At 60.1% G+C, this 18,171-nt stretch overlaps 1 protein-coding gene across 1 annotated transcript; it reads left to right on the top strand.

Moving 5' to 3' along the window:
- Nucleotides 1-3,339: 3,339 nt before the first annotated feature.
- DHX33 (DEAH-box helicase 33) lies at nucleotides 3,340-17,590 on the top strand. The gene is made up of 12 exons (XM_026520724.4): nucleotides 3,340-3,671; nucleotides 5,746-5,906; nucleotides 6,503-6,730; nucleotides 6,905-7,075; nucleotides 9,204-9,389; nucleotides 9,975-10,086; nucleotides 11,138-11,297; nucleotides 11,382-11,470; nucleotides 12,012-12,139; nucleotides 12,457-12,660; nucleotides 14,138-14,224; nucleotides 15,192-17,590. The coding sequence occupies exons 1-12, from the start codon at nucleotides 3,416-3,418 to the stop codon at nucleotides 15,498-15,500; spliced, it is 2,091 nt and encodes a 696-aa protein (XP_026376509.3). The 5' UTR covers nucleotides 3,340-3,415; the 3' UTR covers nucleotides 15,501-17,590.
- The last annotated feature ends 581 nt before the right edge of the window (nucleotides 17,591-18,171 follow it).

Raw genomic sequence — 18,171 nt, 5'->3', positions numbered from 1 at the left:
GCGCCCATCACCCACCTCCCTACCTGTAGGGCGGGCCCCCTGCCGCGATTTCTTCGCCTCGTGCCGCCTGCCTGGGGCCCCTTCTGCCCCAGCTCCTCCTCTCCGTCCCGACTCTTATGGAACACGCTACTGTTCCGTCATGCAGTGAGACTTGATAGATGGCATTTTGTGCCCAGTTTCCTGACACACACCTGGATTCTGCCAGTAATACTTGCAAGCACACCTGAGGGAGGCAGTTTGCTGCTGGAGAAATGCAGCGGACATTCACTAGAAAACAATGGACGCGCACCTGGCATCTCCCTGGGAGACAGATTTTCTGTATGTTTTGGTGTGTTTTCTTCCCCGGGTGTTTCCCTCTTCCATGCATCCTTTCTTCTGCTCCTCCTGTGGGTCCCACTGCCTTGCACACCGCAGGTGTGGTCTCTCCGCACACAGAGCGCCAATCCCCGGGTCTTGGCGGCAAAGCCCCCGCTCCGTCTGGGGCCCGTGGAAAGCAGGGGACACCGAGCTATTGGGTGAGGGGCTCCCGGAACTGTCACGTCTCCCTGACTGCTGGGCTTGGGCAGGTGAGTGCTGTCTGTGCTGCTGGTTGCGACACCACAGGGTTCTCCGTGTTGCAGGACCGTCCCCGAAGCTACTCGCATTATTTCATGAGTTTGCATTAAAGCTGTTGAACTGGACACCAGCAAGCCCCTTCTCTGCTTGGAAGTCCGCGGTGACTTCTTGGCCCCCAAATCCAATGCGCGCTGTGTGTCCCTAGCAGGGACCGCGGTCTCTTCTTAGACTGGCCCCATTCCCTGGCACCTCAAGAAGTCTGGACTCTGAGGCCCACTTCCCGGTCTGTCTTTGGATCCCAGTAAAGCTTCAAGTCTGTACGATGCCCGCACACACCAAATTACAAATTGTCTCAAACTGCTCCTGGCCGGTCCACGAACATGAGGCTCGTCTCCTGCATGAGAATGTGTGCCCCGGAAGGACGGGCTCCCGTCTCCGAATTCAGTTCGTATCCACCACTGCACCTGGCACACGGAGCTGAGTAAACCCTTTGTTTACCGACCAGCGGACTGTTACCTGGGGTTTTTAATTACACAGGGGCTAACGTGTACATACGCCCCGGCACCCCGTGCCTGGGGCTCAGCTGCTCCGAAAGCGGGGTGGAACCGAAGCGAGCATGCAGTGCCCACGCCAGCCGGCCGGCAACACCAACCATCGGCCGGTAGCTCATGGGAAGAACAGACATCCAGAGAGTGTCCCGGAGCCGTTAAAAATGACACGTGTGTGACGAGTCACCTCTTGGAAGAAGAGCCCCAGCGTTCTTCGAACGGTTATCTTACGATGGCCTGCGTGTGGCGCCACTCAGCCATGGGAGCCCGCCTTCGGAGGTCCCAAGGATCTCAGGCTTCAGCTCCTCGCTGCAGCACAGCGGGGTCCCCGGGACGAAGGTGGTGGGTGAGTCACCGACCCATGCGGTTCATTTTGCCTGTGCCGTTTTAAAAGTGGGAGCCGACATTTACTATGGACAGATTTCACATGAAAATCTTCATTTGGGGCTTTTCTTGAAAAAGAAATGGGAAGATGTGGCAATGCCGGCCCGGCAGCTACTGCTTAGAGGTGACGGCTCGCGGCTGCTTCTAGAGCTGGGACACGCGCTCCTCCAAGAAACTACTTCACAGGTTCATGTTCCTACCTGGACTCTCGCCATCATTGGGCACACACGTGTCCTCCGGGAGGTTAGTCTGGAAAGCACCTGGGGAGAGAGGACGGCTGTCCGTCTGCTACAGACGCAAGGTCCGTGATCTGAGAGTAAACATTTAGTGCTGTGATGGGAATGTTTGAGCCCCCCCAAACTCCTCTGTGGGTGTGATGGTATTAGGAGGTGGGGCCTTCAGGAGGGGCCCTCACGATTGGATGAACGCCTTATCAAACCTATCAAACCGCCGCAGGGAGGTCCCTGGTCCCGCCTTGCTGGGAGGACACAGCAGCGGCAGCAGCCACGAGCCACACACGCAGCCACGCTCACTGGGTGCTTCCTGGCCTCCCAAACTGTGAGCAGTGTGTCGCCCTCAGCCTGTGGTATTTTTTGTTACCGCAGGCTGAACAGACTAGGTACTTCCCTTTCGGTTTTGGGTTGCCTTTTTTTTCCTCCTTTTTTTTTTTTTTTTTTGTGGATGAGTTGCCTTTCTAAGTTAGTATTTCGGGGTAGGAAGTGACATTTTGTCAGTTAATTCTGAACACACGTGCTGTGAGTTCAGCATGCACATTCTTAGCCACCCTTGATTGCGACACTGTCAGTAACTAGAGGAAAATCATCTCTTCCCCGGAGGAAAGGGGAAGAAGGATTTTTCAGGATTTATGCTGAAAAAGATAGGATGAGTTTCCCCAAGACAGACTTCAGAGGGTGCCTGGGGTTCTTCACGAGGGTTGAAGCGTCCTGGATTGCAGCGTCCGATGAATTCTCTGGAACAGTTCCTGCCACTATGTCTGCCTGGAACCAGCAGCTGAGAGCTTTGGATGCAGGCAGGAGACAATTGGCTGGTATCATCCTATCTTCCCTGCCGGAGTTTTCAAGCTTTTCATTGATGGGCCCGGCAGCCTCACTGAAGAGTTCTGCCCGGGAGAGGGGGAGGAAGGAGCTGAGAAGGAAGGAGCTGGGAAGGAGAGAGCTGGGGAAAGAGCTGGGGAGGGAACAGGAGAGGCAGCTGGGAAAGCAGCTGGGGGAAGAAGCTGAGAAGGGAACGGGGGAGGGAGCTGGGAAGAAGGGCGAACCACAGTCCCCGCCGGCCACCGAACCCCTCCCCCCGCTGGCCAGGCCCGCGCGGACCCATTCCCGAGAGAACTCGGTTGTCAGCAGCACACCGTACAAGGCCTTCCCCTGCGCTAACAGCAGGTGATCACCAGCACCCTCGCCAGCACCCCATGTGGCGGCGGCATCCGAGTTACTTTCAGGAGTGTCAGGATCTACCATATGGCGTGCATAGAGGGTTCAGGAATGCACATGTTTGCGCGTTCCGCATTGATTTCACGAAAGTACTTCCCTTGCAGAGCGGGTATTACTGCGGGCGAGAAGGGGAAACGCGTGTTTACTGGGAGGAAAGAGTGTTACCAGGACAGTAAAACGGTCAGGAACATCGTCAGTATCGGGGCTGGAGGTTGTGCGGAACCGTCCCCCCAGCCCCTCACTGTTGTAGCTCCGGGTCTTCCTCCCGTAGTACCTCGGGACCCCCTCTTCCGGCCCCCTCTAGCGCACAGCGTCCCAGGCCCCCAGTGCATGCCGGGAGCCGTAGTCCTTTGCCGAGGCCGGCGGCGGCGGCCCGTGAGGTCATCGGTGGGCGCCGCGGCGCGCGGCAGGAAGGGGGAGCACGCGCCTGCCATCGGCGGCTGGAGCCCAGGCCTCCCGTCGCGGCGCCCGCCCGACATGCCCGAGGAGGCGGGCTTCCCACCGGCCAAGAGGTTCCGGCCGGGCTGCGGGCCTCCCGGGGGGCGCGTGGTGATGCTGCTGACCGCGGGCGGCGGCGGCTGCGGAGGCCGGAGGCAGCAGTCGGCCCAGGCGCAGCCCGCGGCCAGCCCCTACCCCGAGGCGGTGGAGCGGCAGCGCCGGAGCCTGCCCATCTTCCCGGCGCGGGGGCAGCTGCTGGCCCAGCTCCGGAACCTGGACAGCGCCGTCCTCATCGGTGAGTGGCCCGAGGGGCTCGGGGTAGAAGCCCCGCCGCGTCCCGGAGGCGCCCCCCCAGCCGGCGGGCCGCCACCCACGTGCCCGGCGGAGGGGCGTGCCGGGGACTTTGGGGCTCATGGGGGCGGGTCCGAGCCGATGCAGGAGGCGGCCCCCGGGGAGGGCAGTGCGCGGCCGGGGGCGAGCCTGCTGTGGGTGAGCCGTCCGGAGGGGAGAACCAGGCCGGTCTGATGCGAAGTCGCAGTTTCTGGAGCGCGAACTAGGAGGCGGGCTTGTGATTCGGGGGCGTTGATCTCCAGCGTTTACGTAAGAAGAGCTCCCGAGTGACCGACGGGATGAGCCCTCAGAGGAGGGAGACCCAGGAGGGCGATAGTCAGAGGAGTCGAGTCGTAGGAAGAAGGGAGTGAACAGTTGCAGCTGTGAGGCCCCATACAGGAACCAAACACTTGCCCACAGGATTTGCGTGCGGGGTACTGCTTGTGGATCCCGGTGCGCGCCGGTTCAGCAGAGCTGTGGGGGGTAGGAGCGGATTTGTCACCGGGCTAAGGGCTGAGTAGGAGGCAAAGAGAGGAAGGCAGTGAGAGCAGGCTTCTGCGGGAGGAAGGGAAGGGAGCTGAGGAATTTGCAGCTGAGGGGAAGAGCTCAGAGGAGGAGAAGTCTGAAGGTGGAAAGCCGGCAGGACTAGAGCAGAGGTTGGGGGGCGTGTGGAAGGGGGGCGCTTGGAAACAAGGGCTAGATGCAGAGCTGGCCTGGAATAGGAGGAAGGACATCCAGGAGTCTGGGGGCTGGCAAAGGAGGTGAGCGTGGGTGTGGCTGGGGAGAAGTTTGTAGGGGAGGGAGAAGGAGAGCACATTTGAGGACTTCACTGCCGTGGAATGGGTGCAGGAGCTGAGAACGGTCGCCCCTTGGGGAGGATGGGGACAGAGCCAGGCTGCAGAAGCGAGAACAGGATCAGTGGTAGTGCTGGCGTCTGGGTACATTGGCCTCACTACAGACTCATGTCTTCGTCTGCACAGATGGGCTGTTTGACTTTAGCAATGCCCCATAGTCTGGTGTGAGAGCAGAAAAGATGGACAGGGAGACATTGCTCCACATTTGGGGTTTTGCCTGGTAGATTCATCAGGAGTGCAGCAGAATAATCCCATTCTTAGTCTGTGATTCTTGGCTGCATTGGGAAGGATGAGCAGAGCAGAAAATTCAAGAATCATGGAATTTAGGACTCGAAGGTCAGAGAAGCTTCCCAGAGGAGAATGACGCCCAGGTTTACGGAGTTCTCTGTTCTCCTTAGGAACAGTTAGAGGAACCCACGCGGGTGGGAAATAACACTGGGTGCTAACTGTATGCAGGATGCTCCAGTTCATGGAAGAGACAGGTAGACGCTCCCTGCCCTTCAGGGGCTTGTGGTGTGGGTGCCCAGTGTAAGGTGGCCGGTGCTGGAGGAGAGATGGACAGGGTACCAGGGACTCAATAGGAGGAGGCCACCAGCACAGCCCCAGGGAGAGAGTTTGAGGTCTGACTCATCCTGTGGAGTTTGCCAGGCAGACCTGGCGACAGCAGGCGAGTCCTAAAGTGTGGGCCAGGGTGGGGGCCTGAGAGAGAGGGCAGTCTCCGGGTGCGGAGTTTGTGGTGGGGTTTGTTGTGGGGCGGTGTGTGAGTGTGCACATCTCGTTTATTCTGAGAAGTAGCCATTTTATGTAATAGTTGTATTTCTTCCTGTGGCTTTCTTATGCCGGTTACCTGTTGTTGAACATTTATATTGTTTCCAGTTTTTTGCTGTCTGCAACAAAGTTGAATAACACATCTCTGAAGCTACATTTTTATATGCATCTTTATTTTCTCAGAATCAGTTCCTGCCAGTGAAATTGTTCCTCCAGGGTATAAACATTTTAAAGGTGTTCCTGATACAGTTCGGCCTTCCGAGACTCCATTCCAACGAACAGTTCTCCAGCGGCACACATGAGTGCCCGTTTTCCCGGGGCTTTATCAACTTAGGGTGTTGTCTTTCATCTTTTCCTCCTGACTTTGGTGAAATTTGTGTTCATTTGCATGTAAGTGAGACTTGTCTTCTTACTCAGGGGAAACGGGCTCTGGGAAGACGACACAGCTCCCGCAGTACCTCTACGAAGGGGGGATCGGCCGCCAGGGCGTCATCGCCGTGACCCAGCCTCGCCGAGTGGCCGCCATCTCTCTGGCCACTAGAGTCTCCGATGAGAAGAGAACTGAGCTCGGGAAGCTGGTACCTCACCTCCTCTGCTAACAGCCCGCCCACCCACCCGCCCACATGGCACTTTCCTGAGCCAGGCTCCCGGACGCAGGGGAGGGTCTCTTACCTGGGTCGCCCAGGCCTGTCTGAGTCTCTCAGACATCACGTCTGTGCCCTTTGCTTTGCATTCAGAGTCTGTCAACAAGTCGGAGGAATTAGTGCTTTCCTCGAGATCCTTAGGCTTCCATCACCTCTGTGAAATCTCTGTGTGTCTGTCTGAGAAATCGTAAGCACATCTTTAGCGTATGCGTGGGTACCGAGAGCGAGCCCCAGAACTGTGGCTACGTCAGCTTCGTGGGTGTGTTTATGCCCTTCACTTTCAACATCTGGGACATCTTTTCTTGTCTGCACGTAGCTTCACTTTGTTATTAAGGAGCTGGGGTAAGAGTCTAATTTTAGATTCTTTGTAGCGTGAGCCTGACTGCAGTTAAAGGGACGTGTCCGTGCCCGAGGGAGCAGGGCCGGGCCGGCCTGGGCCCCGTTCCCCACGAGGGCGCACGTGCCCGCACAGCACCGGGTACCAGCGGCTGCTCAGCCCGCTCCGACTGAACGAGCGGTTCCTCGCGCAGGTGGGCTACACGGTGCGCTTCGACGACGTGACCTCAGAAGACACCCGGATCAAGTTCCTGACGGACGGCATGCTCCTGCGAGAAGCGATTTCCGACTCGCTGCTGCGCAAGTACAGCTGTGTCGTCTTGGACGAAGCCCACGAACGGACCGTCCACACCGACGTGCTCTTCGGGGTGGTGAAGGCCGCCCAGAAGAGGAGAAAGGAACTGGGGAAGCTGCCTCTCAAAGTAGGTGTGGCTCGCGCCTGGGGACAGGCCTGTGTTCCTTCCTGGGCCTGGCGACTCTGTCCACCTGCTTCCGGCCGTGGGGGCACAGGCCTCACCGGCTGCCCGTGGGACTGTGGGGGGAGCTCCGACAGGCCCGGGGCGGCCTTGCCATCGCGCGCTTCGTCCCGTCCGCAGGTGATCGTGATGTCCGCGACGATGGACGTGGATCTGTTCTCGCAGTATTTCAATGGGGCTCCCGTCCTCTACCTGGAGGGTCGGCAGCATCCCATCCAGGTGTTCTACACCAAAGAGCCGCAGCAGGATTACCTGCACGCCGCGCTCGTCTCCGTCTTCCAGATCCACCAGGTACGGGCTGGCTGCGAGTGCCCGCGCAGGCCGGGCTCACCTCGCCGTCGGGGGCGCACTCGGCCTTGAGAAGAAACGCTGCTGACCGAAGCGCCCTGTGAGCTGCGCCCTTGACATGAGTGGGCGCATGCGGCTTCTTATTTTTTATGGCATCTCCTATCTAAAATGAAAAATAATTCAGCTCTGAGTGGCATCCTGCCTCAGCTGAGCCAGGAGACTTGTCACGTCAGAGCCGACTGCGTTGGGCGTAAATCCCGGCAGGGAGCGCGTGGTGCAGCCCAAGTAAGGCGTGGGGGCCGCTGCAGTGTCTGCTCTTTGCTGCTGCGTCCTGAAAAGTCGGTATCAACCCAATAACAGGTAGCTGTTCAGAGTTTCTGGCTTCTTTAGAACAACTGAATTAGAGAAACATTTCAAAATTTCTTCTCATTTTATTTTATTTATTTTTTAAAGATTATTTATTTATTTGACAGAGAGACAGCCAGCGAGAGAGGGAACACAAGCAGGGGGAGTGGGAGAGGAAGAAGCAGGCTCCTAGCAGAGAAGCCTGATGTGGGGCTCGATCCCAGAACGCTGGGATCACGCCCTGAGCCGAAGGCAGACGCTGAACGACTGCGCCACCCAGGCGCCCCTCTTCTCTTTTTATTAAATATTATTTAAGTTTGAGTGATTAAATCCCCTCGTTTTTGTTGGCGTCATAAAATTGATTGTTCATACTTTCCTATTAAGTTTCCGAAAGAATCCAGAGGCAAATCTTTAGAAGTAAGTTTTATCTTAATCTGAGTGGTGAGTGTGTAGTGTGAAAGTGCAGTAGTGAGTTCTAAAAGGGTCATGAAAACCAGCAGCAGGGGCGCGTGCGTGGTTCAGTCAGTGCGGCGTCCGACCCGTGATTTCGGCTCAGGTCGTGACTTTCGGGCCGGGAGCTCAGCCCCACGGAGGCTGCAGGCTCCTGTCTGGCGGGGAGTGTGCTTGAGGTGCTCTCTCGCTGCCTCCACCACCCCAGCCTGCTCCTGTGCGCGCTCCCTCCTTCTCTCCCTCTCAAGTAAATAAGTGAATCTTAGGAAACAAACAAGGCGGAGCTGCTTCGAAGGCACGTCCCAGCCCCTGCTGTTTCGGGTGACTCCGCGGCTCAGCTGCTTCCTCTGGAGTCCCTGCCGTGTTTCCAATGGTGCCCGCCCACCCTGCAGCCTTGGGCGGCTCCTTCCGCCGGGGAGCCTTTACCCTTGCCCTCCGCCGCCTGCTGCTCCTCCAGCCTCTCAGCAGAGACGCGTCTGGTTTTCCAGCCACCCGGCGGGATTGCAGATCGCGACCCGAGGTCGCCAGCACGGCCCGTCCCGGTGCCTCCTTCCTTGTGCGGCACAGTTGTACAAGTTTTCTGCGTTCCCGTGGCTCGTTGTCTCCCAGGTGTTCCGACATCTCCTGTCCACCCGTCGTGAATGTTCTTCCTGCGTCCCCGTGCAGTCCGCTTCGCCCCGGAGCGCCTCGTGCTGCCCTCCTGCTCCGGGCAGCTTGCTGCTGAGCCTCTGCACCGCTGTCTGGCCTCGTCCCGCGGCCGAGCTTCGGCCTTGAATCCCAGTCTGGCCTCCCCTGTCTTCCCGGCCTCCTGCCGTGTCGGCTAGAGGAGGGCGGCTGGGGTCACCACACGGTCCTCGGGTTTCCCCCTCCCAGGACCCACCCGTGCCTCACGGCTGAGTCCCGGGCCTTCCGGTCTCCTCCAGGGAGCTGGGCCCATGTCTGGTTGCCGTAGCCCTTCAGACCGCGCCTGGGCTGGAGCACCTTCCGCCCAGTCCTTCACTCCCCATCTCATCTCTCAAAACGGGTCGAAACTTCCGATCCCCTTTCTCTGCTGCGTCTGTTGCTCTGGGTTTTGTCGCTTCACTGCCATGTAGATGGAGGAACGTGGTCGCTTCGGCAGCACATGTCCTAGATGTGGGAACTGGCTTTTAAACATAGCTGGCTAACTCAAGTGACAGCTCCGTGCACTGTCGGGGAGGGCGTTCTCCCGGGCAGAGGCCCGAGTGCCTCTCCACAGTGAGGACAGGTCTGGGAAACTTCCTCGTGACCGCTGCTCTGTTCTGTGCAGCCTGTGCTCTCGTCGGCACCCAGTGATCCCACGCTCCCCCTTCTGCAGGAGGCCCCTGCTTCTCAGGACATCCTGGTGTTCCTCACGGGGCAGGAGGAGATCGAAGCCATGAGCAAGACCTGCCGAGACATCGCAAAGCACCTCCCGGACGGCTGCCCCTCCATGCTCATCCTTCCTCTCTATGCCTCCCTGCCCTACGCCCAGCAGCTCCGTGTCTTCCAGGGGGCCCCGAAGGTGAGCGCACGCCTGTCCTGTGCGGCCCCGTCCCTGGGCGCCTGTGCGGCGGCATGCTCGGGAACCAAATGCACGAGCCGCAGAGCTGCGGGACCAGAAGAGCCAGCCCCCAGCCGGGGCTCCCCGCCCTGCTGAGAACGGGAGTGGGGGAGACCATGGGGGGTGGGGTGGGCAGAGGCGGTAGGTGAGTCCGACACACAGCAGCCGTGTGCGCCCGCCGTATGGAGTATCGCAGTGCTGGCTGGGCCGGGCATCGCGCGTGTACTGCGTGCGCAACCTTGCGCTCCGGAGAACTGGCAGGGTAGGGGCGGTCCCGTCTTGTAGACACAGCGGCCCCGAGAGGTGGAGTAAGGGTGCTCAGGGCGTGCGTGGCGGGGCCGCGGGGCCCGCCACACCTGCCTGTTCCCATGCGTCTCATTCCCTCAAGCCCTGAAGACGGGAACCTCCCCGGTCAGTACTGGTCATTCCCGTTAGTAACTTGGTCTTTGTTTCTTGAGTGCGAGTGGACTGTGGAAGCTAACGGTGAGGACTGTGTGGTGAAACGGAGTTGTTGGGTCCTACGGTTTTCTGGTCTCTTCCTTCTAGGGCTGTCGCAAGGTGATCATTTCAACCAACATCGCAGAGACCTCCATAACCATCGCGGGAATAAAATACGTGGTTGACACAGGCATGGTTAAAGCAAAGAAGTATAATCCTGGTGAGAATCGAGCCCACGAACCCCTCTTCTCCCCACAGCTTCTCCGAGCGAGCACTTCCTACTCAGACTCGCTGACTGACCGGGGTGGCGCCGGCAGCGCGGGTGACACAGACTGAAAGCAGTCAGGTCCGGGAAGGAGGCTGGCCACGGGAGCCAGGGGCCAGGCAGGGCGGGACGGGGGCCCGGGCTCCACGGGCTTGAGAACAGGGGCCAGGCTTGGCCTGAGACCCCCCTGGGCAGCTAGGTGGGGGTGCTGAGCGGCCAGGGACCCGACACCATGTTGGGAGCTTCGTCAGAAGGGACGTTTGAGCTCCAGGCGTCCCAGGAAGGAAACCTCCCAGGCCAGGGGGATGTGTCCGCTGTTCCTGGGGGTGTGCGCTGGGAGCCTGCCCACGCTCCGGTCCTCCCGTCTGCTTTCCGCCTGGCTTTGTGCAGCGGAGGGTTAAAGCAGCGGAAACGTCTGATTACAGTGCACCAGGAAGCGTCCAAGGGTGAGGACTTGGACGCGCGTCCCTTGGAGGTTTCGTGTGGAAGGAGTCGTTCCCCCGTGCCTGGCACGGAGCACACCTTTATCCAGGGCCCGCGTCACGTTTACTCCTGGGAGTGACTCCATTCCACCATCTCCCTCTTACCGCAGAGCCGGGAAGGCAGGTGCGGGCACGGCCGGTGACGTCTCGTTTCCGAGGCATCGACTGGTGACCAGCTGCCCTGGTTTCCTGGAGATGGGGTTTGGGCACTGAAAAGCCCTGCAGCCTGGGAAACCCTCGGTCCTGGGCAGACTGGCGTGGCTGTGGCCCTGTGGTCTCAGCCCGACCTGCGGCGGTGAGCCCGTGGGCTTTCTGACGTTCCCGCGACACGTCCCCGCTGTTTGGGTGTGGAGCGCTCTGCTTCGGTGCTTTCCCATGCGGCCTTGAGGTTCCTGGACTCACGTGCTGCAGGAAGGCTCGCTGGTGTTCTGAGGAATGCTGCTTTTCGTCCACGCTGTGGAACCCGTATGTTCCCGTGTGGGGCAAAGCGCTCACGCGGGCCGTTCTCCCCCCCCACCCCCCAGACAGCGGCCTGGAGGTGCTCGCCGTGCAGCGCGTGTCCAAGACCCAGGCGTGGCAGCGGACGGGCCGGGCCGGCAGGGAGGACAGTGGCATCTGTTACCGGCTCTACACAGAGGACGAGTTCGAGAAGTTTGAGAAGATGACCGTGCCGGAGATCCAGAGGTGGGTGCCCCCACGCCCCTGCCGCCGCGCGCCTCGGGCTGGGGTCTGCAGCAGCTGCGTCAGCCGCGCGTGTGCCTCTCACAGGTGTAACCTGGCAAGCGTGCTGCTGCAGCTCCTGGCGATGAGAGTCCCCGACGTGCTCACCTTTGACTTCATGTCCAAGCCCTCTCCGGGTAGGCGGAGTCTTCGGGGCCGGGCCGTGGGGGGACGAGGACCCACAAACCGATGGGCTCTCTGAAAAGCGTCTGGGGGTCTCCTCCTTTGTTTCATTTGGTGCGTAAGCTCGGCGGTCAGAGGGGCACGTGGGGATCTCGAGGGGAGAGTCTGTGCCGTAGCACCCCCCTGGCGGGAGCCGTGACTTCACTTCGGGCCTCGGCGGATCGCTTCCTCTCAGCGTGCATTTATTACGTCATTGGAAATGCCGCTTTGTCCTTCAGCGGGTGATGCGCGCATGTGGTTGGAAATGCCGAAAGTCTGAAGGGGAGAGCAGTGTTTCTCAGCCGGGCCTGGCAGGGCCTGACGCCCGCGGCTCTGCGGCTCTGCTTCTGGAGATGCGGCTCCCTGGGCGCCAGGAGCGCGCCTGTGACACAGCGGGGTCGGGCCGTTGCCGTAGACGGAACCAAAGACGGTGTCACCGGGCTTTGACGCAGAGTCTTCCGCTCCCTGGAGCACAGATCCGGCTGCAGCTTCTTCCTCTTGTCCGCCGTGTCGCAGATCACATCCGGGCCGCGCTTGCCCAGCTGGACCTCCTAGGTGCTCTCGAACACAAGGACGACCAGCTTTCCCTGACTCCGGTGGGAAGAAAGATGGCAGCTTTCCCTTTAGAGCCCAGATTTGCCAAAGTAAGTCGCCCCCTCCCCCAGTGCCGCTTCTGTCCCGCAGCTGCTCCCGTGGTCGCCTGCGCCCCCGTAGCCCCAGCTTCACCTTCGCTGTTGCTCCTGAGTAGCTGGGCCCTGCTTTGTGTCTGAGGCGAACTGGCCTGTGAGAGACTCAGAGCTGCACTGAGCCGGGAGCCCTCCCTGTGAGGGACGCGGGAGCTGCGGGAGGGCCGTCGGGTTCCAGGGAGCAGGCGGTCGTGGCTGGAGAAGCACCTGGCGTCTCAGGCCGCAGGGGGGCGGGGGAGAGCTCAGTGCACAGAGTTTGGCATTTCGCCTTGCAGACCATCCTCCTGTCCCCCAAGTTCCACTGCACCGAGGAGATCCTGACCATCGTCTCGCTGCTGTCGGTGGACAGTGTTCTGTACAACCCTCCCTCCCGGCGGGACGAGGTGCAGGCCGTCCGCAAGAAGTTTGTGTCCAGTGAGGGGGACCACATCACGCTGCTCAACATCTACCGGACCTTCAGGAGCCTAGGTGGAAATAAGGTCAGTCTCGCCTCGGGCCTTCTCTCCCACGTTGCAGGACTTCCCCTCGGGCAGAGCGTTGCCAGCCGGCCACGCCTGCGCACAGGGCTCACCGGGGAGGACCGCGGTGCCACCCTCCGCCCCGCCCGTGTCCCGCTCCTCCTCGCCAGCCAAGGGCCCTAGGTGCTCCACGGCCCAGCTTCTTAGCTACAGAATGCGCTTTTCCCCGCGTGCCCCTGCCGTTCTCCGTAGTAGCGTTTGCTTGGATGACATTTCCGTTCCTCTCACCTGATGGGAACAGCATTCGAGGTCCCCGCTGTCTGAAGGCAGAGCAATCTGTGAAACCTCTCGTAAGCCAGAGCGGCGTAAAGGGAAGAACCAGTTGTCATTAATTCACATGGAAGTGTTTTTCCGCATTCCCAGGCACAAAAAGTAGCTTGTGTTAGGCTTTTCTGATACCGTAGGCCCCGCGTTGCTAACAGATGCCCCAAAATAAATGCAGGTAAAGCCCAGCAGCTCCTGTGGCGGCTGGATGCCGGAGCGCCCAGCACAGCGCCTGGGTCCGGGCAGCCCCGGGGTGGGGGCCGGGCGGGCTGCTGCCGGGGGGCTCGCAGCAGAACAGTGGCTGAACGCTGCCTTTGCTCTTCCTCCTTTTCCATAAACGTGAAAATTCTACCGTGCTTCCTGTAGTTAGTGAGACGAGTACTAAGTTAGGTCTTCGCTGCACGTGAGACGGCGTGATGCACACTTTGAGAAATACGCCCCATTCTCTCATTGGTCCGTGGAATCCGCGCACCTGGTGCGCAGGCTTCAAGTCTGTCTGCGTCATGACGCAGTCCGTTCTCAAAAAAAGCCACCACTCAGGTTTGGTGGTTTTAAACATTCTGTGTTATTTTTCTCAGTTTATTTTGAAGGAAATAAAATGCTGTCCATCCAGCCCTGACCTGGGGTTCTCGTCCTTCCCGTGCGCGTGATCGTTGCCCCCGTCGTCCTGGCACGAGCGCTGCGCTCTACGAGCGCGGTGTCTCTCCACCCCCAGCGGCAGGGAAGAGTTCCCACTCCCCGTCCCGACCCTCCGCAGAAATGAGGCATTTTTGCCCAGTTGGTGGATACGAAACCCTGTCATGTCTCCGCGAAGCTGTTCCGCTGTGCGCCATCAGAGGCCGAGCCTCCCGCGACTGTTGTTGGACGTTCGGAGCGTCTGCGGGTCGTCTGTTCACATCCCTTGTCCTTTTTCCTGCCGAGTTGTTGGTCATTGTCTCATCGACACGGAGTTGTTTTCAGAGTGTATTCTGGGTAGTGAATCCAGGACGTGAGGGAATTTCGGTCTGCGAAGTATTTCTCGCTGCCCCTCAGTTCGTGCTTTCTGATAGAAAGCTGTTCTCCTCTGTCTACTTTTGGCACCTGCCGTCCTGTCTGAATTCAGCTGCGCTCTCCCAGGTCTGATCTCTTCTCTCTGTGGCTGTGACGGCAGGCTAGCTTTTCTTCTCCCGTTCAGGATTGGTGCCGAGACAACTTCGTCAACAGCAAGAACATGACGCTGGTGGCTGAAGTCCGGGCGCAGCTGAGGGACATCTGCTTGAAGGTACCTGTGGTCCTGGCATCTGGGAGGCCCCCGGGTCCTCATCTGAAGTCCTCGCGTCCCCACTGTCGGTTCCGTTCCCACTTCCCAGACGCCGAAACTAGAGCCTAAAGAACTTAGGCAGCTTGTCCCGAACCACAGCCAGTGGGTGTGGGGCCAGCAGCCTGGAAGGAGAGACCCGCAGTTAGTGAGCGGCAGGGCTTGGGGGCTCCCTGGAGGTGGTGACAGCTGAGATGAAGAGGGTCCCCCGCCGGTGGGGATCAGCAGATTGCAAAAGACAAAAACCCCTTGGAGGCCTCTTAAAGGGAGAAGTGGGGATAGAGGGGTTTCTCTGGGAAGCTGTGGACAGGAAATGGTCAAGCCCCATAGGGACAGCGGAGTGGGGGCCTCTGGCCATTCCATGCACGCCCCTCCCACTTCCAGCTTTTGCTCTTTCCGGGGATTGCTTTCCCAGGCCTCTCCCCTCAGGGGAGCTGCACACAGTGGTCAGGTTTCCTGAGCTCCCACTCCCAATGGCTGGAGGGAAGAAGAGGGGAGAAGCTGCGGGGGGGGGGGGGGAGGGGGGTGTCAGGCCGGAGTCTACCAGTGGTCTGGCTGGCTGGTGCTCCACTTCCCTGGGGCGCAGGGAGGTTGACTCAGGCTGGAGCTGAGGGGCAGGATCTTCTGGAACTGGTGCTGGGGGGTGACTGCGGGGTGTGGACTGGGTGGGGGGGCACCTAGAAAAGGAAGGTGAATTTGGCCCTGGTGGGAGTGCGGGGGAAGGCCTTCCCCTTGGGTGGCGGCTGGTCGTCCATACCAGGCCTCGAGGCGGGTGGGGTCCCCAAGCTGTTCTGAGCCCTGGCGCCCGTGGGCTTCCGCGCTCCGCCCCCCCCACGTCCAGCACAGCAGCGCCCACCGAGCCGGGCCGGCGCCGGGGCTGCATGGGAGCCTGACCCGCGGCCGGTGTCTGCTGCTTCCTTCACCACCGCAGATGTCCATGCCGATGGTGTCCTCCCGCGGGGACGTGGAGAGCGTCCGCCGCTGCCTGGCGCACAGCCTGTTCATGAGCGCGGCCGAGCTGCAGCCCGACGGCTCGTACGTTACCACGGACACCCGCCAGCCGGTGGCCATCCACCCCTCGTCCGTGCTCTTCCACTGCCGGCCGGCCTGCGTCGTCTACACGGAGCTGCTGCACACCAGCAAGTGCTACATGCGGGGCCTGTGCGTGGTGGATGCCGACTGGCTGTACGAGGCCGCCCCGGACTACTTCCGGAGGAAGCTGCGGGCCGCCCGCGACTGAGCCGCCCGGCCTGGGGCCGGAGCGCAGAGCCGCAGACCGTGCTTCTGTTTACGGGGTGGAAGCCGCAGGCCTGGGCGCTGCGTCCTCGCGGCGCTCCCGGGGACCCCCGGACCCCCAAACCCCCGAGCCGCAGTTCCCCGCCTGCCGCATGGGGGCGTAGGAACAGCACTCGCAGGGTGGGGCTCGGGAGGCTTAGGTCCCTGCGGGCCTTCACGCCCCCGAGGCCTTGCGATGGGGTTTCCCGGGAGGAGACTGGGGGGGTCGCAGAGCTCACATGTGGTCCCCGGATCTGGCCTGTCGTCCGCGGATGTTTGAGGACGGAAGTGCTGTTGTCCCTTCCCTCCTGAACCTCATGTCCCAGGGTGCCAACCTCCTCCGGTGACCTGCGGGCAGCTGCTGGGGCATCTGGAGGGGGTGGGGCGGAGGGCCGGCGGGGACCCAGACGCCCCTGGGGTTGTGCTCTTGCATCGCATTTGTTGTCTTGGCGCCAGTTCCTTCTTGGGGGGGACGGGGGACACAGCCCGGTTTTGCTCCTTCCTCTGCGAGCCGGTGTTCCCCTCCCCCGCCCCCTGTTTGCACGTCTGTCAGAGGGAGTCCCAGGGTCATCAGTCTCTTCCTGGCCTCCTGTTCTGAGAAGGGAAGAGACACCAAAGGTTTGTCTTCACTGTTTAATTACCAAAAGCAAGTCATTTTTTCCCAGAGAGTGTTTTTCCCTAAAAGAAGCCGATTTAGCATTTTTTGGGGGCTTCGTAGGTCTGAACACAGATGTGCAGTATGTCCGTCATTCCTTACCTGGTGGGCCGTGTGGTTCCGAAGCCGAGCCACACTGCCTGAGACACTCGGCGGAGACCGCGGGCGGTCTTCACTCCAGGCGGGGTCCCCGGCCTCCCCTTCCCGCTGCTGCCCCACGTCTGGCCCGAACCCCGCGGCGTCAGGCCAGGGCGGCGGGTTCTGTACACCCCATCTTCCCGAATTCTTAGACTTTCAGCGGGCTCTTCCTCGCACCACCTCGTTCTTTACGGTTGTGGACTTTCTGACGAGTTTTTCAGAAAAATTTTTAAATGTATTTTTCTCAATTCTTATAGAGGCCTAGAATGTTCAGCCTGACTGGCGAAAAATACGTTGTATTTTTTAATAAAATGTGAATCGTGCTGGTAAAGAGTGGGGAGCGGGCGGTGACGGGCCTCAGCACGTTCCCTAGAGGCGTTCTCTGGGCTTCTCCGGGGCCAGGGCGCCCGTCCTGCTCAGCACCCCTCCCAAGCGGAGCCGGGCGAGCTTCCGACAGCTTCGTGTTTCTGCAGGAGGACGTGTCACTGCGACATTCCCGCGGAGTTTTGATACAGTCGTGTTTTTATTGGGCTTTTTAAAAAGTTAATTTTTAACTTAGCTGCTCAGGGATTGAACCAGATTGGAAACCCCATTCTGCCTACGGATCACTACCAAGAATTACACGGCTGTTTACACTGAGCTGCAGGCGCCACCGCGCTTTCTTACAAAGGTTCCGTGTCTCATACTGATGTCGCGACGTGACCCATGAGAAGACCTCTGGGGGAGGCGCTCTTCTCCAGCCTGTGCCATCTCTCCGGGTGAATCCCCAGCCCGCAGGAGCGGCTTGGAGGAGGGAGAGGCCCTCCGGTGCTCACGGTGTGCCGCCCGTTAGGGCGTGCGACCCATCGGGGGCGCCGAGTCACCGCAGGGACCAAGCGCCAGCACCCAGTCCCTGATAAAAACCCTTACTGGAGCAGCACCTCTGCTGGCTGTCCGGGGCGGGCCGCACGGGGCCCGGCTCTGCTCTCAGGTGCCGGGACGCGTCGCTCCGTGAGACCCCGCTGTCCACCAGGTCTTGACAGCCCGGGCGTGACGATGGGAGTCCTCTGGCGAGCCGGACACGCCACACCTGACGGGAAGCAGGGGTTTATGTTCTGATTAGAGTATTAGAACTTGCAGGGAAAAACCCACTTTGTTCAGGTTTTCGTTGTATTTTGAGTCTACTCTTGTTGGGACAGACAGCTGCACGGGACAGCAGCCCTTGTATGTAATGCCCTTGGCAACGGACTGTCAGACCCATTAAAGACTCACCTTGTCCATGACGTGTGTGGCTCTTTCTTGGGTCTCCTTTCCCTGCTGTTTAGAATATATTTAATATTGGTCTTATCTCTGCCACTCACTCGGAAAGACAGACTTTCTCGGAGTATCGGCCACAGGCTATCGAAGCACTGGAACCTGACCAGGTGGACAGGAGGGCCAGGTCGGGCCTTACCGGGGCTGATGCGCCAGCCCGCAGCGGGGAGGCCCACACAGAGTTCTGAGGCTGACTCCCTGGGGAGACGTCGGGGGGGGGGGTGCCCTCTACACAGAGAGCCGGGGACTCATTAGCACGAGTGCAGTTAAGGTCACACCTCTTCTTGATAAATGTCCACCCCAAGGGTGATTTTCACGGTACAATGAGAGAAGGTCATTGAAAGGTACGTGTGGGGGTCCACCTTGGCACAGACTGGTCAGGTGCTGTCTTAGGGGGGTTTTGTCTCCGCAGGTAGAAGTGGGCATGAGACTGTGCGGGCACGAGGTTGAAAACCAGCCTTTCCGCGCATCCTGTGTGATGTTAGGAGCCTTGTGCTACCCCTGGGGCAGAGACTAATCTTTAAAGAAGCAGTGGTACCGGTCGGGCCAG

Source organism: Ursus arctos, unplaced genomic scaffold (assembly GCF_023065955.2).
Source record: "Ursus arctos isolate Adak ecotype North America unplaced genomic scaffold, UrsArc2.0 scaffold_14, whole genome shotgun sequence".
NCBI classification, from domain to species: Eukaryota; Metazoa; Chordata; class Mammalia; order Carnivora; family Ursidae; genus Ursus; species Ursus arctos.
The sequence above is the reverse complement of the archived record's forward strand: the minus strand, read 5'-3'. Positions and strand labels throughout refer to the sequence as shown.